Source organism: Microtus oregoni, unplaced genomic scaffold (genome assembly GCF_018167655.1).
Source record: "Microtus oregoni isolate MIOR12 unplaced genomic scaffold, Mior012 000044F_ref0000062, whole genome shotgun sequence".
NCBI classification, from domain to species: domain Eukaryota; kingdom Metazoa; phylum Chordata; class Mammalia; order Rodentia; family Cricetidae; genus Microtus; species Microtus oregoni.
Genome location: NW_024543218.1, coordinates 15,374,415 through 15,401,180, shown reverse-complemented (window position 1 = coordinate 15,401,180; position 26,766 = coordinate 15,374,415). Strand labels below are relative to the sequence as shown.

At 37.5% G+C, this 26,766-nt stretch overlaps 1 protein-coding gene across 1 annotated transcript in view; it reads right to left on the bottom strand.

The window, feature by feature from the left end:
* Positions 1–11,391: 11,391 nt before the first annotated feature.
* The window catches only part of LOC121434708 (protocadherin Fat 2-like), an 87,036-nt gene continuing 71,661 nt past the window's right edge, over positions 11,392–26,766 (bottom strand). The window contains exons 19-22 of the mRNA XM_041633613.1: positions 15,328–15,458; positions 13,591–13,680; positions 12,891–12,960; positions 11,392–11,406 (exon numbers count right to left, since the gene is read on the bottom strand). Coding sequence (XP_041489547.1) covers positions 11,392–11,406; positions 12,891–12,960; positions 13,591–13,680; positions 15,328–15,458 — 306 coding nt within the window. The remainder of the gene's footprint in view (positions 11,407–12,890; positions 12,961–13,590; positions 13,681–15,327; positions 15,459–26,766) is intronic.

The window sequence follows — 26,766 nt, the reverse complement described above, 5'->3', positions numbered from 1 at the left end:
AGGCTGCAAACTAGTGAGCCTTAGCTATATTTTTATCTCTTTCTCTCTTAGAGCTGGGGTGCCATATGTACAAGGCACGCCAGGCCTGTCTCTCTTAGAGCTGGGGGTCCATTTGAATGCGGGATGTCAGGCCTGTTTGATGGGTCCTGGAGTCTGAATATTTAGTCCTCATGGTTACACAGTACATGCTTTTAATCACTGAAACAACCTTCTTGTCCCTATTGAGGATTTTTGCATAAAATTTGTCATGGATCAACCTAGGGTTTTCACATCTTATGATGTCTTTGAGAAGCTTCAGAATCAATGCAATGCTGCTCTCTAAGAAGTGTCCTCATCAATGTTTTCAAAGAGTTTGGAAAGGAATGATATTAATTCTTTAACTGTTTGGTACAATTCAGCAGTAAACCATTTGATCCTTGGTTGTTCTTTGATAAGTTGTTTTGCTTTGTTTTTCTTCTGATCCAATCTTCTACTTGATACTGAACAGCATAGGTTTTCGTTTTATGACTACAAATTGTAGTAGATTTTATGTTTCTGGGAATTTACCCATTTCTTCTAAGTTACATAATTTGTGGTAATTGTTTATGATTTCTGACAATGCTTTTGGCTTTTATCAGTAGCAATGTCTTCTCTTCCATTTTTGAGTTTACATGCGCTTTCTCTCCAGTTTTCTTTATCAGACTAAAGATTTGTCAATTTTACTTACCCTTCAGAAAAACAGCTGTTGGTTTTGTTTATTTGTGTGCTGATTTCAAATGCCATGATCATTAAGAACATGTCCTAAAGATAACAAGACTTCAGAAAGCTGCTGTTAAAAGTAAACCAGTTTAATAAAAGTTCAAGTCAGAAAATTAACACAAAAAGTCCATTGCGTTTCTGTTTATACAACTACCAAATAAGAAAATAAAGACACTTTACAACTAATAGGAGCAACAGAAAAAACTGAAAGCCTGCATTTAATTTCTTTTCTTCCAATCTGATTATTACACCTTTTCTTTCTTACATTATTTTTCAGGATAAAATTCTAGCACAGTTACAGTAGAGTGGACTCTACCTCTAGGTGGAGACATGTCTTTGCTAGACCTTAGGGTAAGACTGGCTGGTCAGGGACCTGACTAAGGTACTGTCCCAAGAAGGCAATTTCATCCTTGAGATAATGTACTTTTTCTCCTTAGGGCTCCTGCCCCTCACCCCTCAGTGCTCCTGAGAGCTATCCTGGTGGTCAGCTGTGTCTGCCTGCCTTCCTAAGTCCTAACTCATGAATGTGTACCTATTATCTATTTTCCTCTTCTGTCCTCTTCTTTCAGAAAGTAGCCAAAACCTGAGTATGTGTTCCCTACCTTGTCTTTGGGCTTTCTTACTGTTCCTCTAACTCGCCCCTTGATATCATGTGGCCTGCTTGTCTGCCATGTAACTGATTCCATGCTGACATAACTCAAGGAAAATTTTTTTCTTTCTTTCTCTTCTCCATTCTCCTCTAGGCAACTGCCAAGACTTACAGGTCATCTTCCCTAAGGTTTTTCTGTTGAATACTAATTGTCTTTGAGTTTCTGACCCCATGCTTAAATTCTTTTACATTTTTATAGATTTATTTTTATTTTATGTGTGTGGATGTTCTGCTGCATGCATGTCTGTATAGCATGTATATGCAGGGTACCCACTAAAGCCTGATGAGGGTGTTGGATCCCCTGAAGCTGGAGTTACTGAAGATTGTTATCCAGTGTGTGGGGGCTGAGAATTGAACCTGGAATCCTTCAAAGATGAGCAAGTGCTCTCTGTCTTCCCAGCTCCTTAAATTCTTTCTTTAAATTAGACTAAGGATCCAAGAGCAGACCCCAGTTTTTCTGGTATTGTATGGCATTCTGCTGAGACTCCCCAAAATTTCTAGTTTTGTGTATTCTATACCCAAAACACATAAGGTTACAGTAAGAAATAGACCTGGGCTTGGTGGGACACACCTTTAATTCCAACACTTGGGAGAAAAATTCAAAAGAAATTCTGGGAGTTCGAGGCCAGCCTGGTGCAAATAACTCTTTTCAGAATAGTCAGTGGTATACAGTGATGTCATGTCAAGAATGATAATGAAATAAAGCAAAAATATATATACAAAACTACATCGAACTAAAACATTCTGTAGAGCAATAAACAGAACAGAGTGAAAGGTCAACCTACAGACTGAGGGGAGGAGGAGTGAACCGTTATCCCTAAGACAACTACAAAGCACCTACAACCCAAATGCAAAACACAATGATTGACTTCAGTAGGCATTCCTCCAAAGAGAAACGTGTTACTATCTGGAAATCAACGATTGAAAAGCAGTTACTTGGGAACTAACCAACAAGAAATCTTCATGAATATTGATGTTGAATGAACCTATTTTCTATAGAATAGCACAACTTAAAAACCACTGTGTCTTCGAGGGGACTGTCTCAATAATGATTACTGGAGTGCATGCCTGTGGCAAGGAGGCATTCTCGTCCTCCCTAACAGCCTGAGACATGTATACAGAGAGAGATGAAAGACAGCAGGAAGGAAGTTGGGGCCTGCGTTTCTCTGAGCCTTGAGCTCTCATGTATAGCCTTTAAAGGCCAGGAAAAAAACAAGCTGGCTCTGCACATAACTCTAGGGTGTGGGGTTCCAGTAAAACCTCAGTTCTCAGCTGTGGCAAATCTCTTCTACCAAGGTCAAGACCTTATTTGGAAAGAAGTGAAACTTGGAATCAAGACATCTAGAAGGCATTCCGCTTGAAACACAGTCTTTTCTGAACCCCTTAGCCCTGTGGAAATGGCCCAACCCACTCTGGAAATGAGTAGCAGTCTCCATTAAACTGGAAGGCAATGCCTTAAAATTTCCTTTGCAGGTAAGTGACAACTGACTTTCACGTTCTCGCCTGGTTACCAGACTATTAACTAAGATCCAGAGGACATACATCCTTGGGGGGGGGGGGGGGGAGTTGATTTTGCCATGGAAGAAGAAATGTATTTCAGTCAAGTTGCAAAATGGAGCAAGCACAGACTAGAAGGAGCTTCAAGTGGACACGTGAGATTAACTCCTGAGGATGCTGAGCTTGACAGATTTACAGTACTGTTACAAAAAAAAAAAAAACTGATAAGGTAATTCATCAGTTTGAGAGTAGAAACTACGAACCTCGCACAAATCACAAGGGACAACATTTTACTACTAAATTTCCCTTTAAGATGGAAAAATAAAAGGGCCTCATGAAACTAAGTAAAAATAGAATTTTTTCACAGAAAATAGACAAAAGCAACAAAATGATTTTTAAAATGTGATTATAAATAAAAATATATTAAAAAACAAACGTTATCTGTTGTCTATGCTCTATAAGGGAACTCCAAAATACTGCATTATTCAATATATCAGTAAAGAATTCCTAATGTACAGTGTCCCTGCTGAGAATCCCAGGGGGGAGCTGCCGTCTGCAAGCCAACGGTGGCAGCAGACATTTGACAGACTCATCACGATTGCAGTGGGGATGAAAGCATGCTAATACGACAGAAACCATCCACGTGAAGAGTCAAGATCTAGAACAAGCCATTAGAAGCAGTGTGGTGACATTGAAGGCTGGGAAAGTCTGTCCCGATGCAGGGTGAGGATTCTCACTAGGGTGAGATTCTCTGCTGCATACAGCAGTTTGCAGCCTGCCCAGCTGTGCAGGTAATGGAACACTCTCTCCTTCAGTGCTAAAGGCACTTGTACACACATGGTTAACATATAGACAAGGAGACAACACCCATACACACAAGTAAAAACAAGTTTATCAGAAAAGTGGATTGTTGACAGATAAGAAATTGTCACACACGTTTGACCTTGTCTTTCAAAAATAAACATTTCCCAGAGGTCTAATGAAGAATTTAGTATTATAACATATATTTTATTTTCTAAATTAATTCATACAATGATTACCATTTTTAAATACATTAAAACAGTTATTGAGATATCATTATAATCTGAGTAAAATTTCAGTCTATTTTTTGCCTGCTTATTAGGATATCACAGTAACTTTCTTAAAGGCACACAAGCAGATCTTTATGACATATAAACCTTAGCACAGATGCAGTAGTAAAATTCAGATGCATCAAATCATGTGACAGGCTACACAAAAGTACTTGGATATGTTGAAAACCCTGGTGCTGTTTTATTGTGAAAAAGCTGTGTTTTCAAAGACCTTTTCAAACAGAGCAAGTGACATGAGGATATAGTGACCTTTCTTCTAGTTAAAGTCAAAATGTCTTCTGTTAAAATTATTTTCTCTTCTTAATAGTTCAACTTCTTGACATCCCCTGTCTGGCTGTTGAATAGATATTACATTCTGTCACTGGCGAAAAGGAAAACACTGGATTAAAACCTTAGTAAAAAATTGAATATTAAGTATTAAAATATAACTTGATTAATAAAGATAATGCCAATGAAATATTGAACAATATTAAGATTATTGTTATTGCTATTGTCACATATGTTTTAAAACTTATTAATTATAGTGAAAATGATAATGCACCCCATGATACCAGGTTCACCAATAATTAACCAAAATGCACCCCATGATACCAGGTTCACCAATAATTAACCAAATAATCTCAACTGTATGTTCATTGGATTATGTATATAATGTATGAGAAAGAATAAAGACGAGGGATTTAGATTAAATTTAATTGCCTTAAAAATCATAAGCATATATTAATTTCTTCTTATCATTGCATTCTGCCAATGAAATTCCTTCACTCTCATTAAATTGCATGAAGCCGCTTGGATCCTTCAGGAACTCTTCACTCCACTATCACTAACATCTTGTTGAGTCCATTTGTCAAGGTCTTGAAGAGCATTCTCACTGAGAGACTAACAATGAATATTAACAACGCAGTATTTGAAAATCTCTTTTACATTCTAAATGACCATAACCATTGCTGGAGCTCACAACTGAAGTGAATAATATGCCTGGAAGTCACTTAAGATTTAAGACTGCCAGCCTACTGTGTAATCGAAATATTTGCTTAGCCTGCCTTTATGAGAACATTGTAACAGCCAACTTTACTTGCTTTGAGCATCCCATGTGTCAACTTTCTCGACCTAATCTAATATAAAGCTGCAATCTTTAATTCTATACTGCTCCATGCCCTGACCCAGAGTAATAGGTATCATTTCCTAAAGGCAGTAAGTACAGAAGTTTAAAGTAACTTCCCAAACTCTAGTATAAGAGTTAAATGCAGAGACCCTGTCTCAAGGAAAAAAATTTTCATTTCATTTTGACTATGAAATAACAGAATTGAGATCATGATGTGCATTTAATGTTAACCAAGGTCAAGGAAAAAGAGGGCCTGGTAGTACAAGCCTAACATTCCAGCTACTGTGGAAGCTGGAGCAAGATGGTCAAAAATTCTAGATTTTTCTGGGATACTCAGTGAGTCCCAAACCAGCCTGGGTTACAGAGTAAAATGCTAAAGAAAATAATGTAGAGCTCAATAAAAATCATCTCAATAAATATATATATTTTTTTTTACATCTTTCATGGAGCGGTAGCACTCCATATGGAATATCTGGAGAAGAAGGCATTCTTGCAACTCTTGTTCCAAGTTGCACAGAGTGGTAAGGAAGAGCTTTGGAAGGGCAATCTTTGATGGGAGATAAAGGTAATGCCATGGAACTTGGATTCCTTATAACAAAAACAATTAGAAACAAAATTAACCTGTGAAATTGGCAAAACTGTACTAGCTTTTAATCAATAAAAAAATTAACAAAATTAATGCTCTATTTCAAATAAGAAGCATATCATTCCTTAAACACAAAAATGAATAAAGAGCATGAAACAAATAATTGGATGTTGATGATAACCATGTCTTCCTTCCTAGGGTCTACTACCCTGCACTTGTAGAATAATGGCTTCCAAATATGCACACACATAATCCAGTGGCCATAGGAAGTTTGCTGTGATTTGTTTTCAGTGTTTTAAAGTTCACATCTTTTCTTGTACTTTGATGTAGAAGTCAAAATAGTGTAGTAGTCCACATATACACACTCATGTGTGATGCCAAGAGGCATTAAACTTGTTCCTGGAAATGGGTCATGTGTTCCCTGACAAAATAGGAAATGCATGGAATATAACAAGAAAGCAAATAAATGCCATGCTTGAATTCCATTTAACTCGTCATCAAACTGTATTCATGTTATGTACTGCATGCCTTGTGCCCCAGAACCTAATGATGGTGATGTGGGAGTGAAGAAAGGTTGGACACACAAGCACACATACAGAGAAGCTGCGATCAGTTGGCCCTGGTGGAGAGACACCAAAACTATACAGCAACCTCATGTTCCAGCACATTTATCATGTTCAGCAGAGGAGAGGAGCCAGCTAGCCTCCATAGGGGCACAGTCTCAGGGTTCAGTTACCAGACAAAAGGAAGCTGTGCTACTAGTTTAGGAACTTGCTGGTCAGTCATTGGTAAACTATTGTATGTTGACCAAAGCGTGGCTTTCCAAGTCTTCAAAGTTGACCCCATAAAGGCTTTGTAAATTCCCTTTGGTGTGTAATGTTGGGGTCCTTGTCAATAAGACTCATTCATTTAGGACTTCATATGTTTCTTACACATGTACTCAGGACTTCCTTCACTCAGCAAATATTCATATAACCATAACTATGTGTTATGGATGGCAATTTATTAACTTGAAGGATAAAATAATGGTTGCTTATAGAGACAGAGAGTAAAACTTATAGTACACATCTGAGTCATCAGAGGCATAAAGTGGTGGTTCCTTTATTCCACCCTCATCAATCCAAAGTGTTGTTTTAGGTACAAGTGTCAGTAACTCCTGACAATAATGACAGCTACAGATTACAGATGAAGGGACAGACTAATAATTTACGGGAATTAAACAATGAAATTATGACTCCAAAGTATTCCCAAACTCCAGCCTCTCTACACCTTCCACATATGAATCAAACAGTATATATTGTTTACCTCACTTCCTATTTCAATAAAATATCCCCGTAGCTTATCATTACACATAAGACAGAGATACAGAGACACACGGAGATGGAGTCCAGACGTAGAGCCTTATGCTATCATAGGACAAAGATAAGTTATTACGTGATGTCCTCTATGCTGTTTACCCTCCTCTCTCCTAAATTACACTTTAAAAAAATCTATGGAAAAAATAGGTTGTACCAGATTGCACATATTGTTGTGACTAACCGTTTAAACTATGAAATTTACTTTCTTAAAGGGTACCAATAATATCTTAAATAGAAAACCCCCTTTAATCAAACACAATTTGAATGTCTAGTATTTATTTAACACAAGGCATAATAGTTTAACTGGCATCCCATACCGTCTTCAGAGATGTTTGTAATAAGGTTAGCAGAGATCAGTGTTATTATATATGCTGGTAATTATTTTGTAAGCACAGTGGAGACATGTACATTCAATAGAGTTTATTCAGAGGCTATGAATTCTATCCTGCTTTTTTTTAGATATTTAAGAAAGTTAAGTGGGTCAGAGTAATCTAAATTTTGAAAACTACATAACCAGCATGTATTCAAAGATGTCCTTTACCAAAGAACAAGGGCCTGACACATTGTGACAGAGTTACAAACCGCAAATGTCACGACAGTATCAGAAGTGATGAGATATATTTGGGGCTCTCGATGCTTAAGAACAGTGAAGACATTTTCATCTCTGTCACCCAGTGAGTTTGACAGTATGTTCTTTGCCTCAAACCTTTACATCCTGTAGGAAAAACTAGAATATAATTATTTCTATCTTTGTAGACTGATCAGGAAGGAATGAATATTGGAATGCTTTTTTGATCATGTGGGCTTGGATTTGTAACAGGTTTCTCCAATGTTATTCATGGATAGCTTGTGTCAATATGCAATAGAAATGGATATAGTATTTGAACTGTTAAAAATTACAGAAAGGAAAGAGTAAGGCAAATTAGGGGTAATTTCTAGGCCTGAAAAAAAATTAATTAAGGCTGTTCAGGTAAAAATTGAGATTAATGGGAGATAATAGAAGTACTCAAAACTACTTAAATCAATAATGAGGTCTGTGAATTTTTGAAATATACATTTCAAGAAAAATGTGATCACAAAAGGAAGCAATGGCTATTAAAGAGTAAAATAACTAATAATGCATTTGGATCTTTTAGCATAAATGAGCACCTAGAGTTCCCTTCCTCAGTATCTTTAACATAAAGAAAACTTGACAGTGTGATACAGATCACCCAATAACGCACTGTTATGAATATTTCCATGTGTTAAAATCAGGAGCTTCTTTCCAGTATCCATTGCATGTCCATCATAAACTACTGATGGAAGAAATAAATTTATAACTATTTTATTCCAAATTTTTATCACTATATAAAGTTATTGATTTTATTAACCACCTCATAAATGTTAATAAGAAAAATGCTTTACAATATATTCTATTGTCCCAGAGTCCTTTATACATCAAGATATCTGACAACAGGGTACTTAACTTAATACTATTTACCATTATTAAATAATTATTTATAACATTCAGAAGACTTCCTTAGAGTTTCAAAGCAATTTGCTGGTTAAAACATCACTCAGTTCACTGATTACTGTTACACAGTTTCTCCAGGATTCTTAGAAGGAACATGTAGTACTACCTTCCTATTGGATTTCTTACAATAGGCTTAGAGAACTCAAAACTGGGCCAATTCTTTCCTAAACTGTGTGTCATAGGGACCTGAGTAAGAGGTATACGAAGAAAATATTGATTATGTGAGAAATATTTTTGAATTGGGTGGATATTTGGAGGTTAGCATCAGTAGGCAGTCAGTCTCCTTCCTAAGGTTTGTATGATCCCTAAACGGATGAATGAAGTCTGGAGAAGACCTTGAGAGAATAGTGGGAAAAACAAATAACAGTGACTACCATCTCAGTTCTTGCAGTTAGGCAGCAGAAACAGGGCAAAGAAATGTTTTGATGAAATCAGCAAGGGGAACACTTAGCATAAAAAGAGGTGATGAGCAGAGGGTGCATCTCAGCACCTAGAGGGTAGAGCAGAAGGTTTCTGAGGTTGCTTTTTAAGAGCCCATGAGAGCTTTTAAAAGCTTTACATTTTTAATTGTGTGTGTGTGTGTGTGTGTGTGTGTGTGTGTGTGTACAGGTATCCATTAAGACCGGAGGTATCTGATTCTGGAGAGTTGGAGTTACAGGCAGTTTTAAGCTAATGGTTGCAGGTTTTGGGAACCAAACTTGTGTCCTCTATAAGAGCGATATGATCTGTGAACTAGTAAGGCATCTCTCTAAGCATGTCTGAGAGAGTTGTAGAAATAATTTTGTTCCTTTTTATTGTTTGAGAAGTATGCAGAGATATCACAGTTCAAAGTGAGAAGACAGAGATGTTCTGGAAATAAGGAGAGAAGAAGGACTACGAAATGACATCATTCAAAGTAGGAAGGTTAATTTACTATGAATCTATAGTTAGCGTGGTTATGTTGAGCTGTCGTTCGAAAGCATTGTCTTAAGTTGTATTGAGTTCAGAGGACAGAATTACATTATTTTCCTAGGAAACACAGGGCAGCTTAATATTGCCACGCAATAAACTGATCCATGGATTTCATTAGGACTGGAAAGTTTCCCTAAACGAGTTTAAATGAGATGGTGAAAGAAAAAAGTGAAATGATTGTTGGTAGAGTCAAGATGCTAGAAAGTAAATCCCAAGAAAGATAGAAGCAAAGTGCAACATTAGATCAGTAATAAGGAAAGAAAATGCATGGCATTCTGGAGATGGCTCCAGGGTAAGAGCCACTGTACTGTGGTGAGCCCACAAGTATTATACAGTTTGAGTCTCTTGTACACAGTTAAATGCTGGCCATGGTCAAGTATGTCTCTAATCCTAGACATGGGGTGGAGAACACATAACTCAGAGGAATCCCAATGTTAACTAGTAAGCCAGCCTAGACATTGAGTTCTGGTCTCCAAAACTAAGACAAAAGGTGATTCAGAAAGATATCTAACATTGACATCTGTCTTTCATATGCCCACCAACATGCACGCGTGTGTGCGTGCGCACACACACACACACACACACACACACGGGGGGGGGAGGCCGACAGAAAGGAGAGATAGAAAAATGCACTACACACAACAAAGAAAAAATTAAGAAGCATGACTATCAACATAAATGAGAGGGGTGAATTGATAAACACCTGAATATTTTTTTAATCAAATTGGAAAATAACCAGGGAGGATATATTTTTAATCTGTAATTTTGAAAGTGTTAAAATTTTTCATGGCAGTAAAGTCTTGAGGGTAGCTATAAGAAAACTTTTCTAGACTAGGGAGAATGACTGAAGAGGAAGAACAAAGGAATTAAAGGACTCATTGGTCATGATATATGTTGGCCAATTTTTGAAAAAGTTTAATATTCCATGAAAGATGCCAAAGACACACTGGGAAAGACACGTTGGAGCCAGAGAGCAAAGCGTTCAATTAGTTCAGGGGTAACTTGAACAGGAATAGTGTTTGTAAATGGTACCTATGTCATAATACAGTAATTTGGAGGAGGAAAGAAATGTGCACAGGAAGAGGAAAAAGGATTTAAAACTAAGTTAGTGATTGCCTCTACATTCCTTGAGATATTATGATGTGGCTGTGCATAGGACTTCAGTGGTAGTGCTCTTCAAGTGAACAAACAACCCTCTGTATCAGTGAAGGCAGAAGAAATCACGTGGACAATGCACACATGCCTGTGCCTACGACATGACAGAGCAAGAGCGAAGGATGTGGAGACTTCTGTGGACGTATTTAACTTAGACTAGTCGGGAGAATCAGAGACTAAGGGACTGTGGCACTGTGAATATGCACACAGAGTCCTAGAGTATAAGAAAGGCAAAAGAGAGGAAGGCTGCCCAAGTGGAAGGAAAGGTTGTGAAACATCTTGGAGTTTGTAAACCAAGTTCTGTGCCAAGATAAACATGTGTGATGTTTCTCCATTTCCCATCTAGAAGCAATGCAACTCCTTTGTGTGAACACTCATGCTAAGTTCCTGTGCAGTTTTCCTAGATGTTCTACAGCACAGGAACTTTGTAGATCTCTGAAATTCTGTGGAACTTACTACGTGCAGAACACAATTGAGAATGTATCAAGTACCAGCATTATTCCTTCCAATATTTTATTTATTTTTTTCTCCTAGCTGAAATATGGCCTTAGAAACAGTGAAATTCATGTTCAATATCTCCTTTATAGTTAGATATTGAATAGTTGTCCATTGAATTAATATTATTGATTGTCTTCGTGTTGACTTGAAAACGTTTTACTTGTCAAAGATACTGAACCACATATAGTTTTAGACAAATCTATTTCTGTAACATCATGGTTTAAAGTTATTCTTTTAATGGCAATCTACGTCACATCTCCTCTTCCTAAGGTGAAGAGGGACAGAAAGTTTGTAAAAGCCAGTGGATGGCTACAGGACAGTGTTTATGAGACACACATAACAGCTTGGCATATAAAACCACAGCAATTGGCAAAGCACATACAAGAGCTGCACATGATAAAGCCAGACCAAGTCCCAGCAATGAGAGGGAAGGTGGTCATGTAGTCCCACCCCTAGCTGAGGAGCTATTGACAATCCGTGGTCTCTAGGAGAGGAAAAGTTAATTTTCTCTATGGACACAGCTCTCGTGTGGGCTAATCATGCCTCAGTAGATAACCCTTCCTTTTTTTCATTTTTTTTATTTTTTTTAATTTTTTTTAATTTATTTATTTATTAAAGATTTCTGTCTCTTCCGCGCCACTGCCTCCCATTTCCCTCCCCCTCCCCCAATTAAGTCCCACCCCCTCAGCCCGAAAAGCAATCAGGGTTCCCTGTCCTGTGGGAAGTCCAAGGAACCCCCACCTCCATCCAGGTCTAGTAAGTTGAGCATCCAAACTGCCTAGGCTCCCACAAAGTCAGTGCATGCAGTAGGATCAGAAACCCATTGCCATTGTTCTTGAGTTCTCAGTAGTCCTCATTGTCCACTATGTTCAGAGAGTCCGGTTATATCCCAGGCTTTTCCAGACCCAGGCCAGCTGGTCTTGGTGAGTTCCCAGTAGAACATCCCCATTGTCTAAATGTGTGGGTGCACCCCTCACGGTCCTGAGTTCCTTGCTCGTGCTCTCTCTCCTTCTGCTCCTGATTTGGACCTTGAGATTACAGTCCTGTGCTCCAATGTGGGTCTCTGTCTCTGTCTCCTTTCATTATACACATATTTGCAGCCCAGTCTGAGAAGAAACCACCTTGGTTTGAGAAGAAATACTGATATTCCCAGCGAAAGGATCTCTAGGGGGATTTGTAGCAGGAAGAATGGGAAGGGTGGACTTGATAAAACCACATCACATGCATGTATAAAATTCTTACTTAAATAATAAAAATGCAATAAAAAGAGCATATACTCAGTGAATATCCCAACAGAAACTTTTTCAAGGACAGTTTGACACGTGACAAGTATTCAGTGAATAAGTGAATTGCATAAAGATGAACAGGCACCACAGTTACTCTTAGCAATGACCCTGCTAGATTATCTATGTAATTTAATTTCACCTAAAGAATGAAAAAAGGAGACCCGAAACTATCTCAACAATACCCGAAATCAATTTGACCTCTACAGATGTATCAGCACTGTCCCTTGCCTCCTCATTGACATCATGAGCATCAAATCATTGAAAAATGGGTGGGAACTCTACCCCCTCCAAGTTTTGCTTACCCTTTGAATTGAATTAACTAAACTCTCTATTCTGTTTATGAGTTCCTATTCACCAGTTCTTACTCACAAGTGCTTTTCTGTCATCTAAAGTCTATGAAATGGAAAAAAATATATAAATACTCTGAACTCTACAGCTTGTTTTTTTTTCTTTTTGTCCTTACTTTATCATTTCCAGGCAGCAAGTTTGGTCTTGTATTCAGTCTGAAGCCAATACTCAGTGAGTCTTCATACCTATTACAGAACATATTTGAAACATTTACTTTACTCATTAACACAAAATACATTTTCCCATGCTAATGTGAGAAAACAATGAATAACAGTCTACTTTTATAAATCACTAAGTATACCTACCCTACATATGCAACACTTAGACAGTGTTAAAAGTAGCTTTAATAGCTTCTGATATGTTATCAGAACTGGTTGTGTTTAAAGTTCAGACTGTAGTTCCTATTGTTAGTGTTTTATATTATCTCTTACATAAATAAGTAATGTGTTTTGATGGTATGCTAAAAAATTCTATAAAATACTATATTCTTATTATTCTAACCTGAATTCCCCTTGTCATTGAATAAACAAAATGATTTATAAAGTACAATGATATTACCAGTAGTAAGATACCAGGACTATATTATAATTCTCATTTCAAATCTGACTTTGCTCTCAGCTATGATCCCAGACCTAGAAATAAATATTGATGAGCAAGGCTACTTTAAAAATCGATGTAAAATTTACAGGTAAGATTTAACATTCCAAAGCCCCAACTGACATTACCTATATCTAAACTTAAAATAAATTGAATCACTGAAGATTCAACTTGTAGGGCCTCAAACTTCTTTGTCTAAATCACTAAATCTGCTTTACCTTGGTACCTGTGCAGCTTCCTTTTCAGTGAGACGCGGTTGACTCTGCTGTCTGTAACAGTGAGGAAACAGTCGTGAGCAGGCAGGAACACTGGAAGGAAGGAATCAAATGCAGAGAGTGTCAGTGCAAGGGAAATTCAGTGCTCCCGTTTCTTCCCTGTCCCCTGCTGCTTTCCTTTGCAACAGTGAGTTCTCTTTTTAGACCATTCAGTCCACTTACTATTATTTGTATGTATAAGAATGAAGAAAAATTTACGGGACATGTATAGCCTTTCAAGGCCTGCATCCCTGAAGAAACTGACTCCCCCACCCCAACGCCAACAGCAGTGAATTGCCAAGAGCTTATCAATTAGGGATGGGAAATGCATCCCCCCGCACTGCTGCGATTCTGGTTGGCTTGATCTTGTGCAGGTGTTATGCATGCGGTCTCTGATGTTGTGAGCTCTTGTGTGTGACGGCCCTCCCATACCCATCAAAGGATTCTTACATTTCTTTCAGCTGTCCTCTTTTTTCTTTCTTTTTTTTCTTTTTTCAAACCTTCTTGTTAACCCTTCCTTCACCTTCGGGTGCTGCCATTTTTTTTTTTTTTGATTTTTTGAGACAGGGTTTCTCTGTAGCTTTTTGGTTCCTGTCCTGGAACTAGCTCTTGTAGACCAGGCTGGCCTCGAACTCACAGAGATCCACCTGCCTCTGCCTCCCAAGTGCTGGGATTAAAGGCGTGCGCCACCACCGCCCGGCTAAATATTTATTTATTTATTTATTTGTTATGTATACAATATTCTATCTGTGTGTATGCCTGCAGGCCAGAAGAGGGCACCAGACCTTATTACAGATGGCTGTGAGCCACCACGTGGTTGCTGGGAATTGAACTCAGGACCTTTGGAAAAGCAGGCAATGCTCTTAACCGCTGAGCCATCTCTCCAGCGCTTCCTTCACCTTCGGATCATGTCACTTTGTCTTTCAGAATATATAGTCAACTTTTCAGGATAAGGCCCATGGTTGTAAAAAATAGATTCGTATGAACACAGTTGCATTGTTATGCTTATGAAAAGGAGAACCAATTGCCCTTGGTGTAGATAAAGTGTTTTCAGCATCCTTCCTTTATTTTTGCTTCCAATTGCTCTTCAAAAGACCATTGTGATAACCCTTTCTCAGCAAAACTTTCTCTGGCCAATTTCATAGAAAGATGCTTGCGTTTCGGCCACACCCTTATCACCCTGCTCTATGATCTGATTCTTTCTCTGTTAAAGGATGTGTTTGTGCAAAACACACACTGTCTGTTACTGTGCCCTTGTGTTGCTCACCTCTCCTCACCCCAACCACGAGAGATCACAAGATGCTTACTGGGTTATTTCAAGCTTTCTCTGATTACCCTTCAATTGCTTTGGTCTCTTTGTGACTGCTGTCGGTCCTTTGATAAGCAAATATAACCAGGGATCCTGACCTTGATTATGCATATGGGTAGTTAAAATCTCATTTATGATCATTTTTAAAAATCAAATGGCTCTAAGCTAGAATCATTTCATCAACAATTTTGGTAACAGATATTGGTTTTCAGGCAGGAAGGTTTTCCTTAGCACTCAAAATCCACATGTAAAGCAGTTGTCGTGATGAAGCCAGAAAAGCAACACAGAAATTTCTCCCAAGTCTTTGTCTCCATTTTCATCCTTTTCCGAAGGCATACTTGATAGATGTCATTGTAAACTGATTCAAAGGGAAGCAAAAAGGAAAATCTTACTCTTTGAAGAGGCACCAGGCAACTGCGTACAGACACATCGCCAAGAGCACTCCCGTTAGAGTGAGGGCTGCAGGAAACCAGCTGTCGGGCTTCCAGTAGTGGGAGATCTTCCTTAAGACGGAGGTAGTAATCTGAGGGAATGCAAGAAAAACGTCCTAAGCATCGGAAGTACAACTGTCAAAAATATAAAATACAGTGTATACTGAAAAGATTTCTCTATATTCGTTTTCTTTATGATTATTCCTGCTAGGGAATAAACTCTTTTTGAAGAAAAAAAAATATGCCTTTGTGGAGTCTATGAAAATCTTGGCAGGAACATTAATGACTCCTGGCTAAATGACATAAAGAATGAGTCAGCAAGTATTACTTCAAAATGAACCGCAGCATTATTGGCCTTTTCTGCCTCCTGCCAAAAAATCTCAGCGTGTTTTTCCTCCCAGCATATAAATTCCTATTACTATCTCAACTATGACCATTAAGAAACCACTAAGGAGGAGAAGGTTTTCATGGATGTTGACTATCGCCCTTGCCTAAGGAACAGTGGCATCCAGCAGATGGCAGTGTAAGCTAGGGTAAGCTTGCAAACACGCGCATTAGGTGTGACATTTAAGGTAAAGAAATATATAAAGCTAATTTCACAAAGATGGCATGGAAATAGGGAACGCCAAAATTGGAACTTAAGGGAGACCTTTGCCAGAAAGGATCTGTCAGCAGGAGAGGTGGAAGAAGTCTCATTGCTTATCTGGCTGAGTAAAAGGAATCCTTTCACTGTTGAAAGTGTTGAATGTTGGTAGTTGTCAAGATTAAGCATTCTATGACTAGTCATTCTGCTTTACAATACACAAGTGTAGGCATGTCCAAACAAAGGAAGATGGGGAAAACAGATTAAGCTTAAGAGATGCCCATTAAAATGCTGTGATCTAATTTTCATGAATAAATAGTGTCGTGCTGTGTTTCTAAATAAATAGATTGAAAGGTTGACAATTTGCTAGTCACTTGGTCATATAGCTTTATTTTCAGATCGTTAAGAAATAGCTCGGTGTGATGCCACACCCGTACAGTTCCAACTACTCCGGAGGCAGAGAGGCTCAAAGATTACTAGTGCCAAGGAGTTCGAGTTCAGAATAATAATGCTCTCACAAATATATTTTCCACCGTATAAGAAGATAGATTCTAACTTGCACTTGCTCATTCTTTCTCCCTACTGCCCTTTCTCCCTCTCTTTCCTTCTAATAAGCACTTATTGAATATTTGTTGTGCTCTGGGAATTAACTGATAAAGGTCATACACAATCGGAATCCCGGGCACAACATTAATCTACCAACCACTGTGAACCACGATTCAGCAAAAACACTTTTAGTTAGTTATTCTCCTAATTCTCATCTCAGAGGAGTGGGGCTCACTTGGAGGAGGAGCTGAGCTGAGTGGTACCAGGCATCCTGGACAGGGCCAAGTTCAAGATGGCAGCAGTGGAGTTCACACAAGTCTGCATGTCTCCAAAGACCACAAGCTTTTTACACATTCTCAATACATACTCTCAAACTTAACAATTTTAATGTTAAAATAGTCCACCCTATAGCAAGGCACTAAGCTACACTATTTCAAGAGCTGTTGTAGCTCCCTCTTACACACAGCCATCTGTAGGAAGTTGACAGCTCTTGACACCTGGTGTGTGTCAAGCTTACTTACTTGACAACAAGCAAAGATTTTTGAAGTGGGTTTTATTTTCTCATGTGCTCACGTAAAATTTATATAATGCTTTTTGTTTGCAAAATGCCATGCTTCATTGTGAAATATGTCAGTCTTCTAAGGTGAGTCAGGATCATACCGAGATGTGGTGTAAAAAGAGCAAAATCTTTCTACAGTTATTAATACAATGTCAATGGATTGCATTTACATAACATGCTTATTACAAGACCTTTCATTTCTCTGGCTTCATTTGATACTTATAAAACCCATTGTACAACACATAGAATTATTCTAATCCATCTAGTAATCGCTGTAGACTTAGTAAATATTTAGAAGTGTATTTTGTGTTGGCTGGACGCCCTTGCTACACCCTTCTCATGGTGTGACTCAAAACAAACTTGAGAGTACTGGATGTAGGACTTTATATTCTTATCGCCCTCTCACAAGGCATATTAAGCTATCACTTTATGTTTTAAATATTTTCAAGTTTATTAGAGACACCAGAGCCCAGAAGTCACAACAGAGCTCAGTGCTTGCTTGAAATTTCGTTGTAGCACCTTCCTGTCTAACTTTCTTGTCTCTGTTCCTTTTTTTTCCTTTTTCTTCCTTTTTTTTCTTTTGCATTTTGCTGCTCTCCAAGCTTTGTTGATCTGCCTAATATCTTCATTATCTCTGTATCAGACCAACCGCGCTCTCCATCTCAAGACACACTTGATCACCCTCCTTTTATGAATAAACCATGTGCTCTCGCATCTACCTTTCCTCATCAGTGGTTGTTTCTTAATGTCTGCTCTTCTCGTTCTGTCCATCAAGACCTACCTAAAATTCCACTATCTCTCCTGGGACTTTCTCAGATCCTTCAGGCCAGAATTTGATATGATGTCTGCCCTACGTTTGTTTAGAGTGCTTGTCAAAATGACTTGTAACTTAATTTGCTGGAAACCACCCTCTGGACTCATGGGAACGTCTTATATGCTAAGAACACTTTCTTCTATTTTATACCTCAGTTGCTACACTGGTCACATGATTCCTCAAACTTCAAGCTTCACTGTTTCTTTAAGGATTGCTATTGATCTCCCTGGTTCTATCATTTAGTAAATCTGTGAGCTTTAGAAAATAATTTGACCTCGAGAAAAGAATTTGGACTTTCAGCATTTCAGTTTCAATTTTGTAAAGAGACAAAAACCAAATCTTTGTGTTTGACTAAATAAAATCACTTTTTAAATGTGAAAACTCAAATACGGATGTATTTAGAAACATAAATCTCGTTCCTAGGTAAGAAGTCTCATTCAAATATTAGTTACACAATGTTATAAGAAGAAAACTGACTTTAATTATTAAACCCCAAACTTCACAGAATCCCTCTTAAATTGTGCATTCATTGTTGTACAAAGTGCATGGTTTCTATATTTGTTTAGAAATAAAGCATGGGAGATTTTCGAATGCTCCCAAGTTTGCCTAAGCAGACAACCCAAAGGCACTCATAAACTTAGACACTGGAGTGATGTCTCCTCCTGGTGAAGAAGCTGAAGACTGAGGTCACGACCTGCTCAGGACTGGCAGACCATATGTATCGTCAAACATTTCTCTCACCCGAAGGTAAATCACTGGTGAAAACAAAAGAATCCCATCTGTCACTCGGCTATGCTCTAAGCTTCTCTGCTGCATGCGACTAATTAATTTTGCGTCATAACCTTAATTACTTTACAGAAAGGACAATAATAATGGTGTTCCCTGTCATGGAATCTTTCGACCGTGTTCAGAATCTGAGTCACAACAAGTGTCCAGAGCTGCCTGGTCTACCGCCTTTCATGTTATTCCACTTAACGCTCACTGAACCACACATTGTAGAAAAGATGTCAATAACAATTTTTTTATTAACTTTTTGTTCTCAAATATTTTATTAAATGCAGACTAGGTGTCTACTGAAAATGTCAAGTAACATTTAATAGTAAAACTGCTGATTAGAGCAGAAACAGTGTTTTTTTTTCTACTTCCTTAGAAACCACAAATAGTAAAAGTTGTGAAATTAAATATTAGAAAATTTTAGTATTATAAAGAAAACATGGAAACTTGTTTTTCCTTAGTGGGAGCTGTAAATGAGAAGTAAGTGGTTTGTGCCTAATACTTCAAAACAAGAAACAATCTATTTCTGTATGTTTTCCGTTAATAAAATATATTATAAAGCATGCTATGTATTAATGACATCTTATGTTCTGGCCAACACACTGGGACAGGCTGAAGACATCTCTGTTCATAATCCCTATGACAAACTGGAAACTGAGGTGTAGTATGCTAAATGACTCAGCACAGGTTTACATGGTGATGGGAAGGGCAAGCTAAGAGTCAAGCCGGGACCTGCCTTATCACTAAGGCCACAACCTGCCCCTCCATTTGGGCCTAAGATTGTTTACCATCAGGATAAAACTATTTTAGCAAAATCTACATGACCTAAGATCATTACATAGTCTTGCATTTCAATCTTTATTTTCTCTTAGCATGGGGAACCTGGTCATAATATGAATGAACGGCTATGCAGAACATTTTCAGATTTAAAGTTACAGGTGTTTGCTAAGAATTCTTATAATTAAAGGACACCTGCCACACGGATTTTACATCTTTAATAATAATAATGGTATTCAAGTTTCTTATCTACCCTTGCATATTAGGTCCTAGTTCAATTCATACATTCCACTAATGGAAAATAACTGCATGAAAAGAAGGAAAAAAGGACTTTAAAACATAAAGAGGGACACTTCTTCCAGAGGTCCTAGTGCCCACCTGAAATTCTAGCACCTGGGAAGCCGAGATGGATTCAAGGCAGCCTACCCCACGCAGAGTTTGTAGCCATTTAAAACACTTGTTCTCTTACAATTCATTTGTAATGGGTTCATTTCCTAGCATTCCCATGATATCTGAAATCCATCCTAAGTCCACTTCCAGGAGAACTAATGTTCTCTGACTTCTGTGTATGCCAGGCATGCATGCCGTCCACATACATACATGTGGGCGAAACACCCGGTCCCATATTAAATCTAAAAAATCTAAAAAAAAAGAAAAAGGAAAAAAAACTACAATGAAAGTTTAAAGCAAGCCTGGACTACATAACAAGATTGGTTAAAACAAAACACAGAACAAAAATTTAAAGCTATTAATCACCTGTCTTCCTTTTCAAACATGAAAAAAAAAAGAACAGGGAAGATAATGTTTAAGAAGTCCAATAAAAATGATGTTAAATGAATTAATTTATTTCTCGAGTTTCTGATTTGTCTCACTTCGGTGGCTTAGTCTATTGCTGTGAAGAGAAATGGCCAAGGCAATGCTTATAAAAGAACACATCTACTTGGGGCTTGTTTACAGTTTCAGGTGCCTACTGAACTATCACCTTGGTGAGGAGCAAGGTGGCAGGAACACAAACAGGGTGCTAAAAAAGCAGTTAAGAGCCACATCCTCATCCATATGCAGTATATATCCCAATCCCAAATCTTTCAAATTCAAAACTATTCTCTAAATTTGATTGCTCTTCGAGCTGATGAGGGAGAGGATCTTGATCGGGGGAGGGGGAGGGAAATGGGAGGCGGTGGCGGGGAGGAGGCAGAAATCCTTAATAAATAAATAAATTTAAGAAAAAATAAACACGACAATCACCAAAAAAAATAAAATAAAATAAACATTTAAAGCAGTTAGAACAACATATAAAAGATTAACATAAGGAATGTTCTCTCTCTTTCTCTCTTTCTTTGTTAGGGAAGACTCTACTTTCCTTAAAAAACTAGGTCGAATTTTTTTTTTTGTAAGGATAAGTCCAGTGGGACTTAATTTGTACTTTTAGGCATAGGAGTAATCAAGTACAATTATTAAAAAGAGAATTAGATATCTTTTCTCTAGAATGTAGTTCACTTATGAAAAAACAGACATGACAGATATATACCTGATTTTTTGGCTGATTTTATTCTTTTTTAAATCATTTTTATTGAGTTACACATTTTTCTCAACTCCCCTCCCTTTCTCCCCTCACCCATTTTACCTTCTCCCATAATTCCCACACTCCCAGTTCACTCAGCAGAGCTTGTCTTTCTCACCTTCCTATGTAGATCCATGTATGTATCTCTTAAGGTCCTATTTGTTGTCTAGTTTCTCTGTGGTCGTGCCCCATAGGCTGATTTTTTTCTGTTAGTTTTATCACTCTGTAGTACTCCATAATGCACTTGTATCACATTTTCTTCATCCATTCTTCAGTTGAGGACCATTTGGTTGTTTCCAGGCTATGACAAACAATGCTGCTATAAAACATAGCTGAGCACAAGTCCCTGTGGTAAGATTGAGTGTCTTTTGGGTATATACATAACAGTGGTATTTAGCTGGGTCTCTAGGTAGATTGTTTCCTAATTTTCTGAAAGAACTCCATACTGATTTCCAAAGTAGTTGTACAAGTTTGTACTCTCACCAGCAACGGAGGAGCATTCCCTTTACCTCATATCATCTCCAACAAAAACTATCATCAGCGTTTTTGATCTTGGCCATTCTGACAAGGGTAAGATGGAATCTCAGAGTTGTTTTGATTTGCATTTCTCTAATGGCTAAGGATGTTGAGCATTTCCTTAAATGTCTTTCAGTTATTTGAGATTTATCTGTTGAAAGCTCTCTATTTAGGTCTATACACCACTTTTTTTTATTGGATTATTTGGTATTTTGATGCCAAGTTTCTTTGATGATATGCAAGATATTCGTCAGTATTGCTATAGGATAGGGTCATTTCAGGTTCCCTATCCTCAGCTGCCCAAGGAACTAACTGGGGACCTTGGCTTGGGCATCTGGGAGCCACTCTAGGTTCAAGTCTCTTGCCAACTCTAAGGTGGCTCCCTTAACTAAGAATTGTGCTTCCGTGCTCCACTATCCAACCTTCCTTTATCCCAATCCTCCTTTTTCCCCAAGTTCCCCCCATTCTCCCCTTCTCCCTTTACTCTCCCCATCTCCCCTTACCACCATCCCACCCCACCCCCAAGATCCTAATTTTCTCCCCGGCCATTTTGTCTACTTCCCATAGCCAAGAGGACAACTATATGTTTTTCCTTTGGTTCACCTTCTTACTTAGCTTTTTTGGGATCACCAATTGTAGACTCCGTGACCCTTGTTTGTGGCTAGAAACCAATTATGAGTGAGTACATCCCATATTCATCTTTTTGGGTCTGGGTTACCTCACTCAGGATAGTGTTTTCTATTTCCATCCATTTGCATGCAAAATTTGAGAAGTCATTGTTTTTTACCGCAGCGTAGTACTCTAATGTGTATATATTCCATACTTTCTTCATCCATTCTTCCATTGAAGGGCATCTAGGTTGTTTCCAGGTTTCTTTAAAGTTTTTTTGTATATTTTAGAGATCAGCCCTTTGTCCAATGTGGGGTTGGTGAAGATATTTTTCCATTCTGTAGGCTGCCATTTTGTCTTGTTGATCATGTCCTTTGCTCTACAGAAGCATCTCAGTTTCAGGAGGACCCATTTATTAATTGTTTCTCTCAGTGTCTGTGCTACTGGGTTTATTTAGGAAGTGGTCTCCTGTGCCAATGTGTTCAAGTGTACTTCCCACTTTCTTTTCTATGAGGTTCAGTGTGGTTAGTTTTATGTTGAGTTCTTTGATCTCTTTGGACTTGAGTCTTATGCATGGTGATAGATACAAATAAATCTATCTTCATTCTTCTACATGTTGATATTCTGTTATGCCAGCACCATTTGTTGAATATGCTTTTTTTCCATTTTATATTTTTAGCTTCTTTCTCAAAAATCAGGTGATTGAAGGTGTGTGGATTGATATCAGGGTCTTTGATTCAGTTCCAATGGTCCTCTTGTCTGATTTTATACCAATACTAGGCTGTTTTTATTACTGTAGTTTTGTAGTAGATTTGGAAGGTAAGGACTGTGATGCCTTCAGAAGTTCCTTTATTGTATTGTATTGTACTGGATTGTTTTGGTTATATTGTTTTTCCATATGAAGTTGAGTATTGTTCTTTCAAGGTCTGTAAAGAATTTTATTGGTATTTTGGTGGGCATTGCATTGCATCTATAGATTGATTTTGGTAAGATTGTCTTTTTTACTATGTTAACTCTACCTACCAATGAGTATCAGAGATCTTTCCATTTTCAGGTGTCGTCTTCAATTTCTTTATTCAAGGATTTAAAGTTCTTGCCATACAGGTCTTCTACTTGTTTGGTTAGAGTTACTCCAAGATATTTTATGTTATTTGTGGCTATTATGAATGGTGATGTTTTTCTGATTTTTTTTTCTCAGACCATTTATCATCTGTGTACAGGAAGGCTATTGATTTTTTTAAGTTAATCTTTTATCCTGCTACATAACTAAAGGTGTTTAAGAGTTGTAGACATTACTTTGTAGAATTTTTGGAGCTACTTATGCAAACTATCATATCAGCAGCAAATAGTAAGAGTTTGACTTCTTCTTTTCTGATTTGTATCACCTGGATTTTCTTTTGTTGTCTTATTGCCCTAACTAGAACCTCAAGCACTATGTTGAATAAATATGGAGAGAGAGTAGACAACCTTGTCTTGTTTCTGATTTCAAGGGATCACTTTGAGTTTCTCTCCATTTTGGTTGATGTTGGTTGTTGACTTGCCATATGTTGCTTTTTTATGGTTAGATATGTTTTTGTATCCCTGCTCTCTCCAAGACCTTTATCATGAAAGAATGTTGTATTTTGTTGAAGGCATTTTTGGCATCTACTGAGATGATCATATGTTTTTTAAATTATTTTTTTTAATTTTTCGGTTTGTTTATATGGTGGATTATATTGACAGATTTTCATATGTTGAACCATCCCTGCTTCTCTGGGATGAAGCCAACTGGATCATGGTGGATACTTTTTCTGATGTATTCTTGGACTCAGTTTGTCAGTATTTTATTGGAGTATATTTTCAACAATGTTTGTGAGGGAAATTGGTCTGTAATTCTCTTTCTTAGTAATATCTTTGTATGGTTTGGATATCAGGGTAATTGTAGCCTCATGAAAAGAGTTTGGCAGTGTTCCTCCAGTTTCTATTGTGTGGAACAATTTGAGCAGTATTGGTATTAGTGCTTCATTAACAATCTTGTAGAATTCTGTGATAAAACCATCTGGTCCTGGGCTTTTATTTTGGTTAGGAAACTTTTATTGACTGTTTTTATTTCATTAGCAGTTATAGGCTTGTCTAATTTGTTTATCTTGTCTTGATTTAATTTTGGTAAGGAATATTTATCCAGAAAATTGTCCATTTCCTTTAAGTTTTCCAATTTTGTGGAGTACAGGCTTTTGAAATATGATCCCATGAAAAATAATTTCTTCCATGTCTGTTATTTCTGTTTCATTTCTGCTTTTGTTAATTTGGATATTCTCTCTCTCTTTTGGTTAGTTTCGATGAAGGTTTGTCTATTTTGTTGATTTTCTCAAAGAACAAACTGTCTCATTGATTGTATTGTTTTCTTTGTTTCTATTTTGTTGATTTCAGCTCTTAATTTGATAATCCTGCTGTCTAGTCCTCGTGGGTGAGTTTGTTTCTTTTTGTTCTAGAGTTTTCTGGTGTTCTGCTAACTCACTGATGTGGGATTTTTTCCAGCTTTTTTAAGTAGACATTTAGTGCTATGAATTTTTCTCTTAACACTACTTTCATCGTGTCTCATAAATTTGGGTATGTTGTGTCATCATTTTCATGGAACTTTAGGAAGTTTTTTATTTCTTCCCTTATTTCTTCCTTGGCCCATTGGTGGTTCAGGTTAGCATTGCTTAGCAAGTGTTTGTGGGCTTTCTGGAATTAGTGTTGCTGTCAAATTATAATTTTAAGCCAAGGTGATCCAATAAAATACATGGGGTTATTCCAATTTTTATGTGTCTCTGGAGGTTTGCTTTGTTACCTACTATGTGATCAGTTTTTGAGAAGGTTCCATGATGTCTGAGAAGAGGTTTTTTTTTTTTTATGTTTGGATGAAATGTTCTATTGATGTCTGTTAAGTCCATTTGGTTTATAACATTTATTAGTTCACTTATTTCTCTGTGAATTTTCTGTCTGATAGACCTGTCCAGTTGTGAGAGTTAGTTGTTGAAATACCTCACTATTATTGTGTGGGGTTTAATGTGTGATTTAAGCTTTGGTAGTGTTTCTTTTACATATGAGGATGCTCTTGTATTTGGGGCACAGATGTTCAGTTTTGAGATTTTCTTTGATGGATTTTTTCCTGTGACTAATATGAAATGTCATTCTTTGTCTCTTTTGATTAATTTTAGTTTGAGTTCTATTTTGTTAGATATTAGGATAGCTACACCAGCTTGTTTCTTAGGTCCATTTGATTAAAAAAAAATTTCCCAACCCTTTACTCTGAGGCAATATCTGTCTTTGAGGTTGAGGTGTGTTTCTTGTATGAAGCAGAAGGATGAATTCTATTTTTATATCCATTCTGTTTATAGGTGAGTTGAATCCACTCATATTAAGCAATATTAATGACCAGGGATTGCTAGTTCCTGTTATTTAAGTTTTCATTGTTGGTGATGTTATTTTGTGTGTTTCCCTTCTTTGGGACTTGCTGCTGTGAGATCATCTATTGTATATGTTTTTGTAGATGTATCTAACTTCCTTGGGTTGGAGTTTTCCTTCTAGTACTTGGTATAGGGTTGGGTTTGTAGCTAGGCATTGGCTAAATCTGATTCTGTCATGGAATATCTTGTTTTGTCTGTCTATGTTGATTGAAAGTTTTGCTGGGTGTAGTAGCCTGGGCTGGTATCTGAGGTCTCTTAATGTCTGCATGACATTTGTCCAGGACCTTCTGGCTTTCATTGTTTCCATTGAGAAGTCAGGTGTAGTTCTGATAGGTCTGCCTTTATATGTTACTTGGCCTTTTTCATTGCCACACTTAATATAAGTTTTCTTCTATAATTTTATTGAATATATTTTCTGTGCTTTTGAGTTGGACTTCTCCTTCTTCTATTTCTATCATTCTTAGGCTTGGTATTTTCATAGTGTCCCATATTTTCTGGATGTTTTGTGCTAAGCTTTCATTGGATTAATTTTCTTTGGCCGATGAGCTTTATTACTCTATTGTATCTTCAGCACTTGAGATTCTCTCTTCCATCTCTTGTATTCTGCTGCCTATGCTTGTATTTTTGATTCCTGATCATTTTCTCATAATTTCTGTTTCTATAATTCCCTCGGTTTGTGTTTTTCTTTATTGTCTCTATTTCAGTTTTCAAGTCTTATATGGTTTCTTTTTTATATGTTTGATTGCTTTTTCTTGGTTTTCTTTAAGAGATTTGTTGATTTTTTATTTTTGTTTGCCTTTTCCTCCATTTCTTTGAGGAAATTTTTTCATTTCCTCTTTAAGGTCCTCAAGTATTCTCTTAAAGTTATTGTTTAGGTCATTTTCTTCTGCTTCATCTGTATTTGTTCAAGTCTTGCTCTTGTAGGACTACTAGTTTTTGTTGGTGTCATGTTGCTTTTTATGTTGTTGAGTGTGTTCTTACCTTATCTACCCATCTTTTCCTCTGATTGGTGTAGTTGGGGCTCTGACTCTGGTGATCAATCTTCCAGGTGCCAGTAAATCTAAGGCTCAGATGGCCTCTCCTCATGGTACAGTAGGACCATGGTTCAGTCACCCTAGAAGTCACTTGGTGTTTCCAGAGGTAACTTAGCACTCCCAGGGGTTACTCTGCAATCGGTGGTATCCTTTGGTCCTGCCTCCATGGAGGTTGCCTATTTGGGGCTGCTCCCAG